This window comes from Oratosquilla oratoria, chromosome 1 (assembly GCF_046742065.1).
Source record: "Oratosquilla oratoria isolate Oo_2021 chromosome 1, ASM4674206v1, whole genome shotgun sequence".
NCBI lineage: Eukaryota > Metazoa > Arthropoda > Malacostraca > Stomatopoda > Squillidae > Oratosquilla > Oratosquilla oratoria.
The window spans coordinates 101,247,893-101,267,966 of NC_134777.1; the positions used below are offsets into that span (position 1 = coordinate 101,247,893).

Genomic DNA, 20,074 nt, shown 5'->3' on the forward strand with positions numbered 1-20,074 from the left:
AACAAACATTTCTAAATAAACGATTTACAGTTCAGTGAGACATATGTTATCATATGAAATTATACAATATTTTGTTCTGTAAAGTGCCATTATCACTACATCTACATTCAGTCATGATTTCAGAATGTTACAATTGTTGTTCCCTAGATTGTCTGGCCGAGCAGTCCTGCCTCCCTGAGAACACAGTGCTAGAATGGATTTTCCAACAAATCCCTTATAGAATGTATACTGTGTTGTTGACATGCATGATTGTGTACAATGAAGTCTTCCAATATTGTGTAGTATGAAGTGAAGTGTTGCAAGTATGTTCACTGCATTCTGGCTACTTTAGGTAGGTGTAAAAGAAACAATGATAAGCAACTTTTGTATCCATTTTAGTTAAAAATATCATGTCATACATTTGGTTTACATACATCTAAATTCAATTATGATTAAGCAACCACCATATCTATTTAGGTTAATTATTCAAATGCCCATAAACATAATAGCTTATCATAAAATGAGCCAGAGGCAACTATATTTTCTTCAATATCTTGTCCATGGTACCAGTCTACTCCATATGCTAGACTCTGATGATCCTCAAAAGAAACCACAATTTTGGGATCATTAGATGTTATATCTTGAGTAGAAAGAACATGAAAACCATTGTGCATACAAGCACAAAGTAACAAGTCTTTACCATGTGGTTCCCATTTTAAACGCCAAACACCACCTCCCATTCCTACTGTTGTTAGTGGCCTTTTCATATGTCTGCCATCCCAAAGACTGACATTCTCATCATAACTTCCACTTGCAATAAGATGTTCCTTATGGCTACTGCTATGAAGACTTGTCACTCCCATGTCATGCTTTTTGCAATATATTTGCATTGCATCACCACTGCGTATGTCAAACATCTTTAATTTACAATCATCACCTCCAGTTAATATCATGTTTGGAGCCCAATAATCAAAAGCAGAAATCCAAGCTTCAAAGTTGTGAGCACTAAATCTCTGACTTTGGACAAGTTCTCCATTCTCTGTTAACTGAACAACACTGATCTTTCCTTTGGAATCACTAATCACAATACTAGGTGAACTTGTCTCCATTTTACCTGTGGACCAGTCCAAAGACAGGGCCAAACAATCTTCATCTATTACATATTTACACTTTAGCTCCAGTTGCTTATTTTTCTCATCATTGTCATTCAAAGAAAACAGAAGTAGCTCTCCTGTAGCATTAACAACCCCCAGCATTGCCTTTCCTTGAAAAGTGTGATGACACCATTTCATGTCTAGAATTGCTGCCATTTCTATCTCTTGTATCACACAAAGTGTCTTTTCTTGTGTGATATATTCCAAGTACAGACGGCCAAGTCTTTGATTTTTGGGTTCTGGAGATGTACCCTCAGCTTGCTGGCCTGACTCAAGTTTTGCTTCATACACTCCCTCATCTTCTGTTTTATTGCTAGAGTCAAGCTGGTACGTTCCAACAGCCAAATATTCCTGATATCCTTCAATGGGGCAAAATTCTACAGAATCAGCACAGTAGTGAGTATGCCTTGAAAAGAGTTTCTTCCCCTTTGCTGAGACTTCCTGTCATTAAATAGATGAAAAAGAATTATTTTCAAAGACAGTTGTACATTTTCTTCACTATTTTTCCTAACTTTATATGTCTCTACAACTAGGTATGGGGGTCCCTAATTCAACATCACTGAAATGGGCTCACCCTCCTGGAATGTAATAAAATGGGACCATATGAGACCCATTTCCTTCTCTATATACAATAATAATATCAATAATAACAACTGACTGAAAACCTGTAGTCCCATAGTCACTAGCAGCAGTCTCTGGTCTATCTCAAAGATCTCTCATGAAGAAAATGTGTTTATCAATAATCAACAATTACTATAACACCATCTTATAGTAGCAAGAGGAGGGGATCAATCACCAGCTGTCAGTTTTCCTTATGTGGAAAAGTGAAGAAAATAAGTTAAAGATGATAGAGAATTTTTTTTACTTAGTCTGGAGATCAAGCATCAGCAATGCCAAATGAAGGTGAAGCTATTCAACAGCTTTTTAATATATTACATTTTCAAAGAAACTATACATAGATATAGGAAAAGAACAGCTTGTAAACACACTTCACAGCTGTTAATAGCCTCACCTCCATTTGGCAGTATTGATGCTTGATCTCCAGACTGGCTACTCTACCCATTTATAATTCACGTAACATATTGCTTTTTTTTTATGTCCATTTATGTTGTTGTTTTTTTTTCCATGTTGTGACTAGCCTTGCCCATAGGTGGGTCATGCCATGAAATTTAGCAACCCTTGCCAGGACTAAAGAGAATTCAGGTAATGCTTACTCTGGTCATTGGTATTACATATTTGTGGAAAAATGTCTTACAAAAAACAGTTTGTGGAGAATCCCTCCATTGATATTTTAGAAGATGCTACTAAAGCTCAAATGATAAGTATTGCCACAGAATACAATCTAATGTTAGATGCTAAGAGGAGAATCCCTCCACTGATATCTTAGAAGATGATATTAAAGCTCAACTGATAAGCATTCCCACATAATACAATCTGATGTTAGATGCTAAGAGGAAAAAGAAAGATACTTTTCAAGAGTTGGTTAAACATTTCGTTGAAGAGGAGATAGTAGATAGGGACACCTAAAGTGATATTCATGTTGTTCAAGGTACAAATGCACAGATCATGTTAAGAAGATTAGATACAGACAAAAATGGAAAGACTTAGAACTGAGGCTGACAAGATGAAATTACCTTGCATCCAGGCTGGAGTTAAGCCCTTCATTAAGGGGGAAAGGGAGTCTTCTAAGGTTTCTAAGTACATTAGTCTCCTATCAAAATTTTCAGAAGATGAACCAGAGGTTTTCTTTGAACAAACAGAAAAGATTCTAAACCAATTAGGAGTAGATAGGAGTTGTGGTTTGCTCATCCAAACAAAGTTTGTAAGGTAGAGTTCTAAAAGTGTATACATCTCTAAATGAAGCAGAGAGCAAATATGATAACACAAAAGTGCAGGTCCTAGCAGCATACTAACTTACACTGGAGGCTCATAGGTTACAATTCAGAAATTTAAAAGTCTTCCCAAGATACTTATGTAGAATTTAGTTCACAGATGGCTAGGTATGGAAATGGGTGGCTGAAAGCCACAAACACAGACTCTGCAAGTAATGTGGCTCGAACAATTTAAGAAACAACTAGATCAAGATCTTAGGATATATCTTGAGGAAAGAATTCCTTCTGATCTAGTTAGAGCTGCCAAGATGGTGGATGAATACACACTCATTCATCACAAGAAAAGACCTGAAAGAAATATAACTTACTATGACAACAAAACAACTCAGAGCCAACACAATGCTCCCACTCCTTTTAAAGGAGAAGTAAGGTCAGCAAACAAGAGAATTTAAAAGATAGTTTCATGATGATAGGTACTATCAAACGACCTATCCCAGATATAGTTGCCACAGTCCTACTCTGACTTGCAGTTATTGTCACAAATTTGGACATAGTTTCTCTGAATGTAAGGAAAGGCCTAATAATCAAACTCGTTCTCAAACAGTGCTTGTTTTAAATAATTCCCAACCAGTCCAACTGCTACCACAGCTCAGCCACATCACTTCTACACTGGATGGCATTATAGACACCATAGCAGGAATTAGAAAACTCCCACTTCACAAAGTGTACTAAAAAACTGACACACCGGTAGTCAAGGGAGGTGTAGTTGTAGTTACAATTGATGAAATGCCAGTGGTTGGCATTCAATTACTATTGTCAAATAACCTTGTAGGTATTAAGGCAAATTCCCCAATTGTCACTAATGACCCTGTTATTGATGAGACTTCATTAGATCCATTCATTTACCCTGTATGTGCTGTAATTAATCTCAAACCAGAAAACAAAATGCTGTACAAAACATTCACACATCACAAATACAGGTAGTACACGTGCCGGGGACATAGAATCCTTGGATATTGATACACTCTTCCTAGAAAATTGTTAAGTTACTCCCACTCCATATATTTCCTTTTCTACTGTGACTAGGGAATCATTAATTAAAGGCCAGACAAAGGATAAAACTTTTTCTCCCCTTTGGGATCAATACACAATCTGAGACATTATCTCAACATTATTACCTTGAACAAGATATTTTAATGTGCAAATGGTTAGTACCTAATGTCCCTATGGACCAGTTTTGGCAAGCCAGACAATAAATTGTTATCCCCACATGCATAAGGTCACAACTCCTGCAGCTGGACCATGACACTCTTTTGGCAAGTCACTAAGGAGTCTGAAAAACATTGGCACACTTCACGAGACATTTTCATTGGCCTCATATCAGAAAAGATGTATCACATCACTGCAAACAATGTCACATGTGTCAGATGGTAGGCAAACCAAATTAACCCATTACTAAAGCACCCTTACAGCCTATTCCTGTTGTTGGAGAACCCTTCTCAAAAATTATCATAGATTAGGTAGGACCTTTACTTCCTTCAAAGAAAGGACACAAGTTCTTGTTGATAATCATGTGTCTCAGTACCAGATTCCCCGAAGCAATTCCATTGAAAAAAATTAAGTCTCAAATGATCATGAAGGAATTAATTATTTTTCTTTGATGGGTTTCCCCACAGAGATGCAAAGTAACCAAGGCACTAACTCTATTTCAAACCAGTTTGAACAAAACTATTATCTGCTGACGGTCAACTTGAATATTCAAATGAAGGAATGTGTAATATCTTAAACAATTATTTTAGCTCGGTATTCGTAAACGAAACACCTCAAAGTGAATTCCAAACTGAAACCTGTGAAAAGTCTGGGGTAAAATTACTCACTACGGTAAATATAACAAAAGAAACAATTAAAAGGTGTATAGACAAACTCAAAGTTAATAAAACACCAGGGCCTGATGGTTGGCATCCAAGAATCTTAAAGGAAATGAAAAATGAGATTGTTGTTCCATTAGAAATTATTTTCAAGAAATCCATCATATCCGGAGATGTCCCAAGAGAATGGAAGCTAGCTAACGTTACTCCCATATTCAAAAAAGGTGACAAAAAGAAACCAAATAACTATAGGCCTATAAGTTTGACTTCAATCGTAGGAAAAATAATGGAAACTATCATCAGAGATGCTATCGAACATCATTTAGAAAGTAACTGTTTGATAAATGATAGCCAGCATGGTTTCAGACGGAAACGTTCTTGCGTGACTAACTTACTCGAATTCTACAACACAGTTATCTCGAATTATGACAAAAGAAACAATATAGATTTAATATATATAGACTTTGCAAAAGCTTTTGATACCGTCCCACACGAAAGACTACTTACTAAATTAGCTTTGCATGGAATAAGTGGTAGCCTATTAGGTTGGACTAGTAATTGGTTGAATGGTCGAAAACAGAGAGTTGTTTTAAATGGAAAAACTTCTGGATGGAAAAGTGTTGCAAGTGGAGTTCCTCAGGGTTCCGTTCTTGGGCCACTTCTATTCATAGTATATATAAATGATATAGACCATGGACTAAAATCTACTGTTTCCAAATTTGCTGATGATACAAAACTGTGCGGAGTGGCAAATGATCACTCAAACCAATTAGATATTCAAGTAGATTTAGATCAATTACAGCAATGGTCTGAAAAGTGGCAAATTAAATTTAACACAAGTAAATGCAAGGTAATGCACATAGGTAAAAATAACAGTAAGTACGATTACAAGTTATTTGGTAATTCGTTAACAAAAGTGGATAGTGAAAAAGATCTCGGCGTAATTATCAGTAACGACCTCAAATCATCCAAGCAGTGCATTTCAGCCTCTGAGAAAGCAAATAAGATTCTGGGACTGATTGCACGATCTTTTGATTTCAAAAGTCCATCACTCATTAACAAGCTATATAAATCGTTAGTTCGTCCACATTTGGAATATGCTGTTTCTGTATGGTCACCGAATCTCATTAAAGACATTGACAGACTGGAAAAAGTACAACGGCGAGCCACAAAACTGATTCCAAATATTAAAAATAAATCATACAAAAATCGACTAAAACACATGAATCTGTTTTCCCTAAAAAAGCGTAGACTCAGAGGTGACTTGATACAGGTCTTTAAAATTCTAAAGGGAATTGACAACATCAAAAGTGACAAAATTTTCACATTGAATGAGAATCAGACAAGAAACAATGGTCTCAAACTATCCGGAAATAGATTCAATTTAGAAGTAGGTAGAAACAACTTTGCCAACCGTGTAGTAAATGAATGGAATAAACTTCCTGCACAGGTAGTGCAATGTAGTTCAGTTCGAAGCTTTAAGAATCAGTTAGATAAATACCTAAGTAAGATGCTGTAATGATTATAATTTATGTTATATTATTTGTTTTTGTTTTGTTATCATTTGTCTGTCTGATTTTCATTTATAATTAGTTATATGTCAATTTATTATTATTTACTATTTACCTGTTTGTTTATTATTTAACTATACCTATGCATTTATTTATGTATTTTATTTGTTATTTACATTATTATAGTTTTTATTTATTGTTTTATTATTAATATGATTTTTTTTCCGCATCCGACCTAGATATGGATCAAAAGGTCTCCTGTCGGCATGCTCCGCCTTTGTAATCCTTTGTAATCTTTGCATCATACTATCTCTACCCCTTACCACCTTCAATGACAAGGTGCATTAGAACAATTCCATGGCACACTAAATTCTATGCTCACAAATTATATTTTAGAAAATGGTCCTGACTGAGAAGAAGGATTACCTTTATTACTATTTGCAGCCAGATCCACCAAACAAGACAGTACAGGCTGTCCAGCTGAACTCATTTTTGGTCATGAAGTCAGAGGACCCCTTAAAGTATTGAAAGATAGTTGGCTTACTCTTGATTCCTCTGTCTCAACCACTGTACATGTAGAGAGAATGTTAGAAAGATTAAAGACAGCTTGGAACTTAGCAAAGAAATTTTTTTCTCAGACTCATGAAAGATGAAGATAGTATGATAAAAATACAAGAGTTTCATCCAGGTGATGAAGTCCTCCTATATCTACCTATACCAGGAGATTCTCTTCAGAGTAGGTTTCAAGGACCATACACCATCAAGGAGAAAGTAAGCCCTTTGAATTATGTTATAGAAACTCCAGAGAGGCGAAAGAAATTTAGGAAGTGCCATATAAACTCATTGAAACTATTTCATTCCAACAAAGCCGTCTTGGCTAATGTAATAAAGGAAGACACAAGCAAGTACTACTTGCCACATCCTGATCTACCATTGCAGAACTCCGTAGCTTTGATGAAATTAAAGAAAAAAGTAGAACACTTAGGCTACAATAAACAGCAAGATGTTGTAAGATTAGTTCGGGATTACCCACAATTATTTTCCGATGTTCCGAGGCAAAACACAGATGTAATGCATGGCATCGAACTAACCTCTACCAGACCCATTAAGAAAGCCCCTTACAGGTTAAATCCCGAGAAAAAGAGTATCCTTAGAGCTGAAGTAGAGTCTCTACTACTACAAGGACTAATAGAACCATCCTCCAGTCCTTGGGCTGCTCCCTGTTTACTAGTGCCAAAACCAGGAGGGAAACATAGATTAGTAGTAGATTATAGGAAGTTGAATGAGATAACGAGAGCAGACGCTTATCCACTTCCTAGGATTGATGATTTATTAGATGATACTGTCTCCTCTAAATCTGTCACTACTATAGATTTACTAAAAGATTATTATCATACATCAATGCACCCCGACGCTCAAGACAAAACAGCCTTTGTACGAGTAATACCAGATGGATTATTTCAGTTTAAGGTTCTTCTCTTTGGCTTAAGGAATGTTCCTGCTACCTTCCAAAGAATGGTAAATAAGATTATTTCAGGCATGAGAGGGGTTAAACCATATCTAGATGACATGGTGATACTCAGCGACACTTGGGAACAACATCTGAATCTGTTGAATGAGTTCTTTGAGAGACCCAACAAGGCTAACCTAACCATCAATTTAGAAAAAAGTAATTTTGGACATGCCCAAGTATCCTACTTATGTTTCAAAGTAGGTAATTCTGAACTATCCCCCTTGATAGCTAAAGTTCAAGCCATCAAAGACCTCCCTACACCCACAAATAGAAGAGAAATAAGACGACTGCTAGGAATGGTAGGTTACTACAGAAAATTCTGTCCAAATTTCTCTGATATTGAAGAACCACTGAGAGATTTGTTGAAAAAAGAGTGGAAGTTCATTTAGACAGAACATTGTAAGCAAGCTTTTCAAAGATTGAAACTAATTCTTATGAATGACCCTGTCCTGAAAAGCCCAGATCCTTAAAAAATCTTCCACTTGTTCACAGATGCAAGTGATGTTGCTTTAGGGGCAACGCTAACACAGGAGACAAATGAAATATCGCATAATACAGCTTATTTCAGTAAGAAATTGAACCCCAGCTAATGTAACTATGCCACAATCGAAAAAGAATGTTTGGCAGTTGTGGCAGCATTGCAGCATTTTGAACCATATTTACATCCATCTTTACCCATTCATTTACATACTGACCACAACCCTTTAGTTTTCCTAAACAAACTCTCCGTTTCTAAATCTAACCAAAGACTCACCAGATGGAGTCTCCTTTTACAATCCTACACTCTCCACATACATCAATGGAAATTGAGGACCACAATGGAAATCCTGAGGACCACAATGGAAATAAGCTTACATGCTTTTTTGTGTTATCCTCGGCATTTATAATTGTTATTTCAAACTATGTGTTCTTTTCATTATCTGCACTTCAATTCAATTCAATTCAACATCCTTGCCAATTCCCTATTGAGAACTGACCTAAAAGGGTGAGGGTGTCATGTCCTTAGTGTGAATAGAGTACTGTGGTTGTGCTGTTATGTCCTTGCGGGAATAAAGTCTCCTGTTGCTATTCTTGAGGCATGCCTTGCATAAATCTGATGTGTTGTGTATTATCATTAATATTATAATTGTCACTTGTGGAAAGAAATTTTTATATATTTCATAATATGTATGTTATAAAATAAACCATTTCACAATACCTGCCTGTTGGGGTGCACTTTGAATATATTCTGTCAGATAATGCCAAGCTCAGAAGACATTACATAATTTGGTGCAAAAGCTTGTTCTTTTTTCACATTGGTAGGAGGTGGTTGAACTACCTAGTTTAAGCATATTTCAATATCCAGGAAATGTAATCACCCATTCCTGGGCTATATAAATCTGGGCAGAGGACAACTACAGAGAGACCCCAATCGGAGATCCAAGCAAAGTGTAAAGACAAGAAATAAAGCAGATCCCCATGGTTCACCTGAATCTATGTAGATTTTTTCTACGTTTGTCGATTATGACAACTCAACTAAACAAGTCCTTTGGACCTCTACGATTACACTACACAATCTTCAAGTACTGAATCCATGAATTGGCAATCTCAATGAGAAGTGCCAGCCTTTGCTTTTCCAAATTATTTCGGACATCTAGACTAAAGCTAAGTACGACTCTACACACTCCCTCTCTTTCTCTATTATTTCTCCACTGCAAAACACCAGTAAATCTCTTACATAAGAACAAAAGAATGAAAGTGACTGCAAGAGACCAATAAGGTCTACACTAGGCAGTTCCATGTCTATTACCACCTGTCATCCCCATCCATAAAGTTGTCTGTTATTTAAAACAATTGATAGTGTCAGTGCTCACTACATGGTTATTAAGTCTATTCCATTTGACCACCTTATGAGTAAAGTAATTCTTTCCCATTTCCTTCTTAAATGTAAATTTGTCCAATTTTGATATATTGCTTAGGTGTGCATGACACCCTCACCCTTTAGTAATATCTAATAATATTTAGATAAAAAAGTACTATAATACATAAAGGAGAGAGAGGACCTGCTGGTAAGGAATGAAACATCAAGAGGCCATAGTAAGAAGTTGAACCAGTAAATTACTTATAATATACTAGGAAATATAGCTTTCCAAATAAATGTGAGGATTTGTGGAACAAATTTGATGATAACATATCCCAGGGCAATAACATGACTGAATTTAAGGGAAACATTTGATAAGTGGAGGAAAGATATGGGACCCAATGAGGACAGCGCCAACCCCATTCACTATAACTGGGTTAATACACTTATGTCAATGTAATCTAGACCTCACTCCAAGGTCTCTTCTTAGTCTTAGAGAGATCTATGAAAGGGTTTGAAGATCAATGCCAAATGCAGTGGGGTTGTGGGTTTCTAGTTAGCGTAATGCAATGCAACAAATGGCTGAATTGATTTTGTGACATGAAATGAATTAGTGATATTCCAGTATTCAGCTCATGTGCTCATGTGCCAATATTCCTTAACTCATTTGTTGCACATGGTATTATTTTAGTTGTGCACACCTACGCTATATACCATTAGAAAAATAAATATTAAGTTTGTAAATTAAAATACATGAACGTAGTATGCGATTTCCTTTGCGGAGAAAAAAACTTGCTACAAGCATATCTACTAACGAACGAAGCCGCTAGGATATGGTACGGACGCCATGCTGTCGTCCGTCCAGTCCAGTCACTGTCAGTTAGACGATGGCTTTCGCGTTGTGAACCGGGTATTCTCCAACTACAGGTGACGTTAATATGCGCTGTTACACAGAAAACAGGGCTTGGACTTTATGAAAGAACACGGGGCTCTGTCGTCGTCTGTTAATTGCCCGAGGTACAATAAGAATCAGGCCGTCAGGATCCGTGACGACGACGACGAACCGGGTGATCTTTAGAGTTAGAGATACCGAATTACTAAATACAAGTTAGGTTTCGTAGGTTAGGTAGGTAATGTTAGGTTAGGTTACAATACACGAATTTACCATCCTTTCACTTCTTCGACCTCTCATCTATCAAAATAAACATGGCGTATCATTCAACCGCCACGACTTCGTTCGTTAGTAATTGGTTTTAGCAACTTTTTTGTTATTGGCTTCCGCCTAGAAAATCGTGTATTACGTTGATGTATTATAATTTACAACATTATTATTTAATTTTATAATGCTCTATCGCGTAGGTGTGCAGTTGTTTTTTTCTAATACAAACAAAAATTGTACGGTGAAAATAGCAGGTCTCCCTTTCGTCATGGTACGGTTGAATTAGTCACTTTTTCATCATTCGTTTGGTTTACAAGTTTGACTGCTTGAATTTCTGTATTACGAATCATGCCAAAGAAAAACAATCGTTTTGGAGTCATACAAATTTCTACAAACATATAATATATTAAATTTGAGTATAAAAAATAATAATTATGTCAACAAAGACCGAAATGGGGCGAAATGAAGTTAATCTTTTGTTGTTATAATATGAAATTGAGCGGAATGAAGCAAAATTAAGCGATATGTGCATTGAACATACCTTCCCAGACGTTAGAGACATTGTATTTGTAATTATGTGAAAATTATATACCAGTATTAAGTATACAAAATTTCTTATATCTCTAACAAGTTGTACCGGTCGACGAAAAATCGTCTGAATTCACGATTCGAGATCCGAATAGAGTTTGTGAATCGTGTTTAGAGCTGATTCGATTCGTTTACAAATAGATGAGATTTGGATATTATAATGTGCAGGGTCGGCCCTTGCCATTATTTGGGGGACCCTGATCGCCACGACCACCACCAGTGCTGAGCTATTATTTGTGCTTGATGATTCTATGCACAGTGGCGAATCACCGTGGCTGTGAAGAGGTCTTCTAGACATATCTAAGTAAATAAATGCACCACTACCACACCCACCCAATATAATTCGCAGCATTCAGTCACATTACATCATGGTATACTGGGGCAATTCCAGCCCCAACTTCACTTTATTTTAACCACATCCATAAATGAAAATGCCTAAGGAAATGGTATTATCTTCCATTTACTTAACACTTAATCATACTAAAAATTTGGCCTAATAATGGGTGAAGATATAGTTGTTTGCTAGAATTTAACCAAAAAATAAGAGCTGGCAAACCTATGCGGAATGGGGCAATTTCATCCTCACCCCCATGACCCTCGCTTACCCCTAGTAACATGTCTAAAAACAATTAAAGAATCAAGCTGTGCTTAAGTCCATCCAAAAAGTTAGAGAAAGTAATAATAACATTGCCTGAATTCATGCAGATAAGTTATTCCATGCATCATCAAGAAATAAATGCATGCCATATATTTTTTAGAATCGGCAGGTCACACAGGTGACATCCATCGACTGTTAGTGTTTAGTCACCAGTTTTCCTTTTGTGGTTGCACACCATGATCTGAAAAAATACAAGTAGGATCATTCGCCTATTCATCAGCATTAGAATATATCACACAAGTAGGCCTATGATCAGTTTACTTCGTTAATTTTGGGTGTGGGGGTGCAAAAAATTCGAATTCCCATGTCATACTATACAAAAAATCACGAATGGGGGAAATCCACCCCCAAGGGATGGAATTGCTCCATCACACAAATGTCACAGTAACCTAGCTTCTGATGTTATCTGACCCTATTTAATGTATTTCCAATTTCAACTGAAATCTGTAATTTACATAATCTATATAAATATTTTTTGTTGTGGGGCAATTCCGCCCCCAGGGTGTGGAATTTCCATGAGTACATGACATACTGCACCAAGTGCAGCAAGAAAATTATATGCTTGTGTTGTTGTTTGTGGGTCCTGTTATTTCTATCTATTCATAAATCAAACAAAAATAATAGTTTAAAGCGTGTATATCCGGTTGTTTGTCGCGTGCACACTAGGCAGCTCTGTTACGGAGAATCGAAAGGCATTCATTAGCAGTTGTCATTTTCCATTTCGTGAAATAGATGCAAATTATATCAAACGTATACCATGCCAATGAATTTCAATAAGGAGAGGAGGGAAGTTGCGCTCGCAGTAGACGTTCTAAATGGGGTTTCAAGAATTTATATTTTCCAATTTCAAGTAATCTAAAAATTTCTAACGCTTTGGGGGCCCCTGACGTGGGGGCCCCAAGTAGCCGATTTGTTCGTTTATGCTTTGGGCCAGTACTGCTGATGTGAAGCAATTATCAGAAAGCTGACAGCTTGTCATTGATGGATAGGTGAGGAGCCTATGCTATGAGGCACGTATATACGGATGAAGCCTTCACCTTTGCCCTATGCACTTTGGGGACTGGTGAGGCAGGTAATAGTCTCTGTTGTGAATAGGAGAAAAGTGCGGAATTCGAATCCACATCCCCACCAGAACTGTTTGATGCCCTGGTACATCAGAACCACATCATGTACGACAAACCGACGACCTTCTTACGCGAACTGCGTAGCATCGCAAACAACTTGGAGTCGATGATGATTTCATACGTCTGAAATTTCTATGAGCCGTTCCAAGTGACATTAGACCTCTTCTTGTGACGCACGGTGGTTCTCCGGATGAACTGGCCCGTGTCATCGAGACACTCATGGCCCATGGCCTCGGGAACAGGGGTGCGAGTGTGTCATCAGTGAGTAGGCCAGTGCTAAGGGCCCCGAATGGTGCCCCGAATGGTGATAGTACACTTATGTTTCGTAGTGGTAACTCCACTACCAGTGGTTTCGCTTCTACTAACTCTCCTATAGGATTGATTAAGACCATTTTACGACGGTCAGCGGCAACAAGTCTGCCTCTACCATCTCTTCTATGGCAGTCGAACTAAGTCGTATAAACGTTGGTGTATGTTGTCTTCTACTTGCAGTAATATCTTGCCTGATTCACGCCCCAATTAACGTCCCTCGTCTCCAGGCACTCCGCTTAGGACATCGGGAAACTCGATGGGTAGTCTGTAGAAGTATCTCTTGCAACCGCCGAACTGCCACTTGTTATAAGTGCCTCAATAGGTTGCAAGAGCTACGAATTCCTCATTGATACCGGTTCACAAGTATCCCTGTTACCTTATGACTCAGATTTGTCTCCTCAACTCAGACCGACGGTAGTTCCTCTTACAAATGTTTCAGGGGCACGCATACGTACGTACGGCGAAGTCGATGTGGAACTTAGAATTCAGCGTATCAGACGTTCTTTTCCATAGTCCCTTGTCGTTGCTGATGTCGTACGCCCTATCCTTGGAACATATTTCTCAATTGCACAGTCATTGATAATTATAGATTGTAAGAACCGGTATCTACATGATCCGCCCACCGGATGTACCATCCCCCTTAAGACTTCTGATGTCCCTACCTCTTCACACGCGGTGCGTTATGGGGATATTGATTCAAGAGCCATTGCTCTTCTTTCGGAAATCCCTGCACCAATGCAGTTGTAAAATACTCAACAAACTTTATGCATCGTATAGATACATGTGATTCATCTCCATTTTCATTTAAGGCGAGATCATTAACAGATGAGAAGCTCGAGGCTGCTAAGGATGAATTCCAAATTTTGCTTAATGCTGGGATTATTCGGCGTTCCACTTCACCTTGGGCGTTGTTTCCACTTCATTTGGTTTCAAAGAAACTCCCCCGGTGGCAATAGCCCTCTTTCATACACAACTATCTTTTCATTCTCATACAGACATCTCTTCCTCTCCTGCAACTACCGATCCCGCGAGAGTGGGTGGTCTGTCCTACATAGTCCATAGAACAGCCTCACCAACCGTAGCAGCAACAACTCACCTTTAGCTCCAAGACCTTCTCCTAGCATAGATAAAGGACCTCGAGCTCCATATTTCAGGCTCACCATATATTCATCCGATTAGGTGATTAAAAGAGATAAGATTCCCGTGTAGTCGGAGTTTGATTTCATTCTTGGTTGTCCATACCAGAACACTACAATCTGATGTAGTCTTCATAATACTGTCATGTATTACACCAACATTTTTGGAATTGTAAACTTACCTTGACAGGATGAAAAGATATGACAAAAAAGGAAAACGACATAAAGTAATATATTTTCTGACAAGGAGTAAGATGTCAATAGATAAGTGTGGTCGACTCGTTGAAGAAAATCTAATTCTATTATAGAAAATTTGATTCTATATTATTGGTTCCCTTTGCTCCTAATAAGGTTTCAACATCAATAAATGTCGATGCTCCTTTTCTTGTCAACGATAAGTAGGCCAGTCAATAGGGGGTTGAATAAGGAAAAAAATTAAGGAAAGCTGCAATATGCTTTATTTTCTTCCTAATGTGGTTCTTAATAATGTATTGCACCCCTCTACCTTCCCGGATTTAGCCGCCATTTTGAAAAAATGGCGGGAAAAAACGGTTTTTTCCAAATATCTCGCTTGAAATGCATTTTACAGAGAAAGTAGTCGAAACAAAAAATAATCTACATAAAATTTCCTATAATATTTGTCCCTGTCATGTTTTCCATAGGTTGCACCGTTTTTGCGCTAGAGCTGTGGAAAGATTCACATATAATATTTTATACTTTCCATTTCCGAGTTTAGTCTCGAATATCTTCTCCCAAGGGTGTCCTTCCTCCTTGATTCTGGCTTAGGACAGACAGTGATTGCTCACTGGCGGAGTTACCACCCTTACACCCAACCATCCACCCAAAATGTGAAGTTATCAATTATAGTTATTGCTAGCCTATATCAGTTATCAATTTTATAGCAATTGTCTTGTTTGCTAGTACTTTTTTGCTTGTTATTTTGAAGGAAGTTGACTGTTGTCTTACAATATATTTTTTTCTGATTCAATGAGCTGTTTCACTTTCTGGCATTAGGAAGTTTTCTAACATGGCATCAAGAGGATCATCACAGTCATCTTCATGAACGATGATGTCAACATTTGAACATGACAGGCCCTTGCAAGAAGCACATATCATGGAACATTTTAAGCCTGCCTTTCTACAGCTGCAGGAGGTGGTCCCACAACCTTTGTGGCACTTGCAAGATACAATATTTATCAGTTCTGGTGGAGCAGGGTCTTTATCTGTAGTGACTGGTACCAGTCCTTTTGAAGTAGCCTTCCATCCCCACTGCGTAGGTGGCAAGTCATTTCCCAACCACTTCTGCACTTGGTGATAAGTACGTAAGGAATGAAATCTAGCTGCTGCATCTGTTGGAGGTAAAGAAGCCAAAGAGAAATTTATTTTGTTTAGCGCCTGGACAAAACACTGATATCGTGCATCACAAAGGGATTTGCATTCATTAGCTCCGTATAGCTGAATAATGAAAGCCTCGCCTACTTCAGCAATCTGTTCAGGTACAGCAGATGGGTCTCTAAATTTACCAACAAGATCTTGCAGTTGTCCCCGTTTTTCCAATAGCTTTATGAACTTCAGTTTACCCTGTCTGAAGAAGGCTGAAGTAGTATCAGCCCCACTAAATGCATGTAAGAAAAGGATGTTGTCCTTGATAACTGAACCAAATTTCATGGAAGATGGTGTGTAGAGTTTACTTTCTATATTTCCTTTACCTGGTTTTAACATATAGATATTTGTGTTTGATTCACCCAAGGCTGTAAGGATAATTAAGAGGTCTACATCTTCTCCAACTATTGTTACAGATTTAGCTTTGGTTGACTCTTCAATAGCAGTTGCAACAATCAGTGTGTCTGCATCTTCAATTGCTTGTTTGACAGTAAACCCCTCGTTGGTCAATTTAGTGCTAAGCATTGCAATAAGTCGGCTCTTATTTCTTTCATTTAGAAGAAACTTACTTTGGCTTAATATTGCTGACATTGTTTCATCAAACATGATTTCTCTGGTGCAAGTAATCATTCGTCGAGCACGTTCAGCACATTTTGTACTTTTTTCCGCTAGGTTTTCTGGATAACCATCAAATACAATAATGGAACTTTTCTTGTAATGCTTCTTTACATACTCAGTGTACCTGTTTAAAATTTCTGAGAATATCTCCCCCTTTTGCCAAACAACTCGATGCATCAGAAATCCTCCGTCAATAACATATTCTGTATCTCCAACAATTCCTGTGTCACTGAGTGGTGCAAATACTTCATACATCATGGATTTCTTTGCCTTACGCATTCCTGATTCATCAAAAAGAGACACAGGGTATGGGGCTAGCTCATAAACAAAATTAAGCTTGAATAGTTCATGTGAGTTCTTTGTGAATGATATCCTCCTGAATAACATCTCAGGCTCAACTGCACATACATCATCTCTTATTTTCATTCCTGTCATGGCAGCTCCCAAGGGTATGACCCTTTTCTTTCTTTGGAACTTGACTGCGCCAAAGTTGCTACCGATCATATTAAACATTGAGTTAATTCCAACATCATATGCATTATGTGGATTGGTTTCTACATCTCCCGTTACTCCTGTGCTGATCGACATAATGTTATCAATATCTGGAAATGGTGAGTGGGATAAGAACCAGTCTGCAAAGTGCTGAATATCTTGATTGTCTCTAAGATGCGAGCCTTTCTGGCATCCACATGCTGTTCTCCTGTACTGTAAGCAACATCACAATATTCCTCAATTTTCTCTGTGACCCTGAGATTTATAGGCATTCCAAGGACCCATTTGGTTAGCATCGAGTCTGTCATTCCTCTACCATGTGGTCCACCAGAACTCTTCATTGACCTCATCAGTGTTTGTTCAATTGTCATATCAGACCATGCACTTTCACACTTTTTAGTCCTTCTAACAGAGAATGTTTTCCGTCTTTCCACTTAATGCTATAATCAATCAGTGTCTTTATTCCTTTCTCTTTAACTTCTCTAGTCTCACCCACAGAAAGCTGTCCATCGCATATTAAACATTTCCCCAATGAAGACATTTTGCACCAACAACTGCCTGGGGTTTCACTGAAGCTTTAACTATCTATTTTAATAGTTCTGAAACAAAAGAAAGACTATAATCAAGTTAGGAACTTAGATATTTTATTCAGTATAGCATACAAAGGAAATTATTATATGATCTTTGTGCACTGTAGGTATCAAATAAAGATAAACACAATCCTTTCGCACATTTAGCGCAAAAACAGTGAGGTATATCACAAAATTGAATAAAATAACTTTTGTAGAAAATTTTATGTAGAATAAATTTCGTTTCGATACATTTTTCGTTAAAATTAGTTTCTAGTGAGATATTTGGAAAAAACTGTTTTTGGTCGCCATTTTTTCAAGATGGCGGCCAAATCCGGGGGGGTAGAGGGGTGCAAAATTAATATGTTATTAAGTAAGGTATTATAAACACATTAAAGCTTATTGCAGCTTTCCCTGATTTTTTTCCTTATTCGCCTTTTTTTACTCCTCTATTGACTGGCCTAAAGTATGAACATCGATAAACAATTATTATGGTGGTAGTTCCATAGCGGAGAAAGCATGAATATCATATCAGCATGGATGATAATAATGATAACAGTAATATTAATAAAATGAGGTTATTAATAATTAACAGAAATGCCCATATTATCTTTTTTTTTTACAGTGAACACACCCACACAAGCTGAAACCACAAAAAAGTATTGGAGAAAGACAGAACCTTACGAGAGAAGCTCCTATCCAGCACATTACAGCTCGGTAGACACGCGCTCGCACACCTACAAACATATCAATTACACCCAACAATTGTATCAAATAATGTTGTCTACTAAACTGACTGTCACTATACTTCCAGTCAGACATGCCCGTTCCATTTCTCGCATCAGAATTATTCACTTTCCTTTATATATTATAATAATGGCTTGAATTAATTATAATAATTTATTATAATAAATTTCTATTCAATGATAGCCGATTCAAATCTCTTATAGTTACCCATCCACTGTTTATTTGTGTTAATTCTCTATGGTCCCGAAGGAGTACGAGAGAAAACGAAAAATTAATTTGTACCAAATGTAAACATTTAGAATCAACGACAGGGTAATAATAATAAATTAATTTGTCAATAAATCAAATACATCAAATACAGGTAAAGAAAAAACACATAGTTTGAAATTACAATTACCATTGGCTAGGATAACACACAAAAGTATGTTAGCACTAATTTCCTTTGAGGTTCTCATTAGACTGTTATTCTACACGAAGTTACACAGCCAACATATGGGTTAAGGAGACCAGAACAGTCATGACGAATACCAATCGGTACACATTACACATAAAAATTATCGATTCGCTAATACTACTAAAATGTTCGTATGGCGGGATCAGAAGAGGGATTAAGAAAATTAGTGACAGAGTTTGGGAAGGTGTGCGAAAGAAGGAAACTGAAGATAAATGTGGGTAAAAGTAAGGTGATGAGATGTACAAGGGGAGAGAGTGGCAGCAAATTGGAAGTGAGTATTAAGAGAGAGAGACTGGAGGAAGTGGATAGCTTTAGATATTTGGGTGCAAATGTGGCGGGAAAGGGAGGAGTGGAGGTGGAGGTAGAATGTAAATTGAGAGAAGCAAGTTAATGCATTGGCGGATTAAAAAGTGTTATAAGAAATAAAAATTTAGGAACGGATGCTAAGAAGAGATTGCATGAAGGAGTGATTGTGCCGATAGCACTGTATGGGGCAGAAACATGGAACATAAGAGAGGAAGAGTTTGAATATGTTTGAGATGAAATGTCTGAGAAGGGGTAGTAGTAGGGGTTACTAGGCTGGATAACGAGGAGATGAGGAGATGAGGAGGAGAGCGTGGGTGGAGAGGGAGATGGTATATAAGGTTGATGAAAGAGTATTGGAATGGTTTGGACACACGGAAAGAATGAGTGAAGAAAGAATAGTAAAAGAGGTGTGGAAGGCAGAGGTGGAAGGAGTGAACATGAGGGGGCGAAAAAGAATGAGATGGATGGATGGTTGGGGTAAAAGGGGCACTGGAAAAGAGGGGAATGTCTGTTGAGGAAGGAAAGAGAAAGACAGAGGATAGGGGTGAGTGGTGAATTGTTGTGAATGGATGATGCTGTGATGCATGGGAGTGGGTGGGGGATGGGGGTGAGGGAGTATGTGTGAATGATATTTTGACCCAGCCCAAATAGATTTTTCCCCGTCTTTTCTTTTTCTGCATAAGGGGACGGTGAGGGGGGTCGCCGATTAAATGAAGCTGCCTTGCTGTGGATGTGCCTATGTCTTGCTACATTGCTTCTGACCCAGGGCAGTGGGCGAGATGCAGGGATGACCTGTGTGGAGAGTATTATGACTTCCGACAGATTTCCCAT

General features: G+C 37.8%; 1 protein-coding gene across 2 annotated transcripts; it reads right to left on the minus strand.

Moving 5' to 3' along the window:
* Nucleotides 1-355: 355 nt before the first annotated feature.
* LOC143024603 (diphthine methyltransferase) lies at nt 356-11,560 on the minus strand. 2 transcript variants are annotated; one of them, XM_076183467.1, is made up of 2 exons: nt 11,398-11,560; nt 356-1,574 (listed from the first exon to the last, which is right to left on the minus strand). In XM_076183467.1, the coding sequence occupies exons 1-2, from the start codon at nt 11,416-11,418 to the stop codon at nt 462-464; spliced, it is 1,134 nt and encodes a 377-aa protein (XP_076039582.1). In that variant the 5' UTR covers nt 11,419-11,560; the 3' UTR covers nt 356-461. The 2 variants fall into 2 exon arrangements, with proteins under 2 accessions (XP_076039582.1, XP_076039574.1); XM_076183459.1 differs by lacking the exon at nt 11,398-11,560 and adding an exon at nt 10,863-10,904.
* Between the last annotated feature and the right edge of the window lie 8,514 nt (nt 11,561-20,074).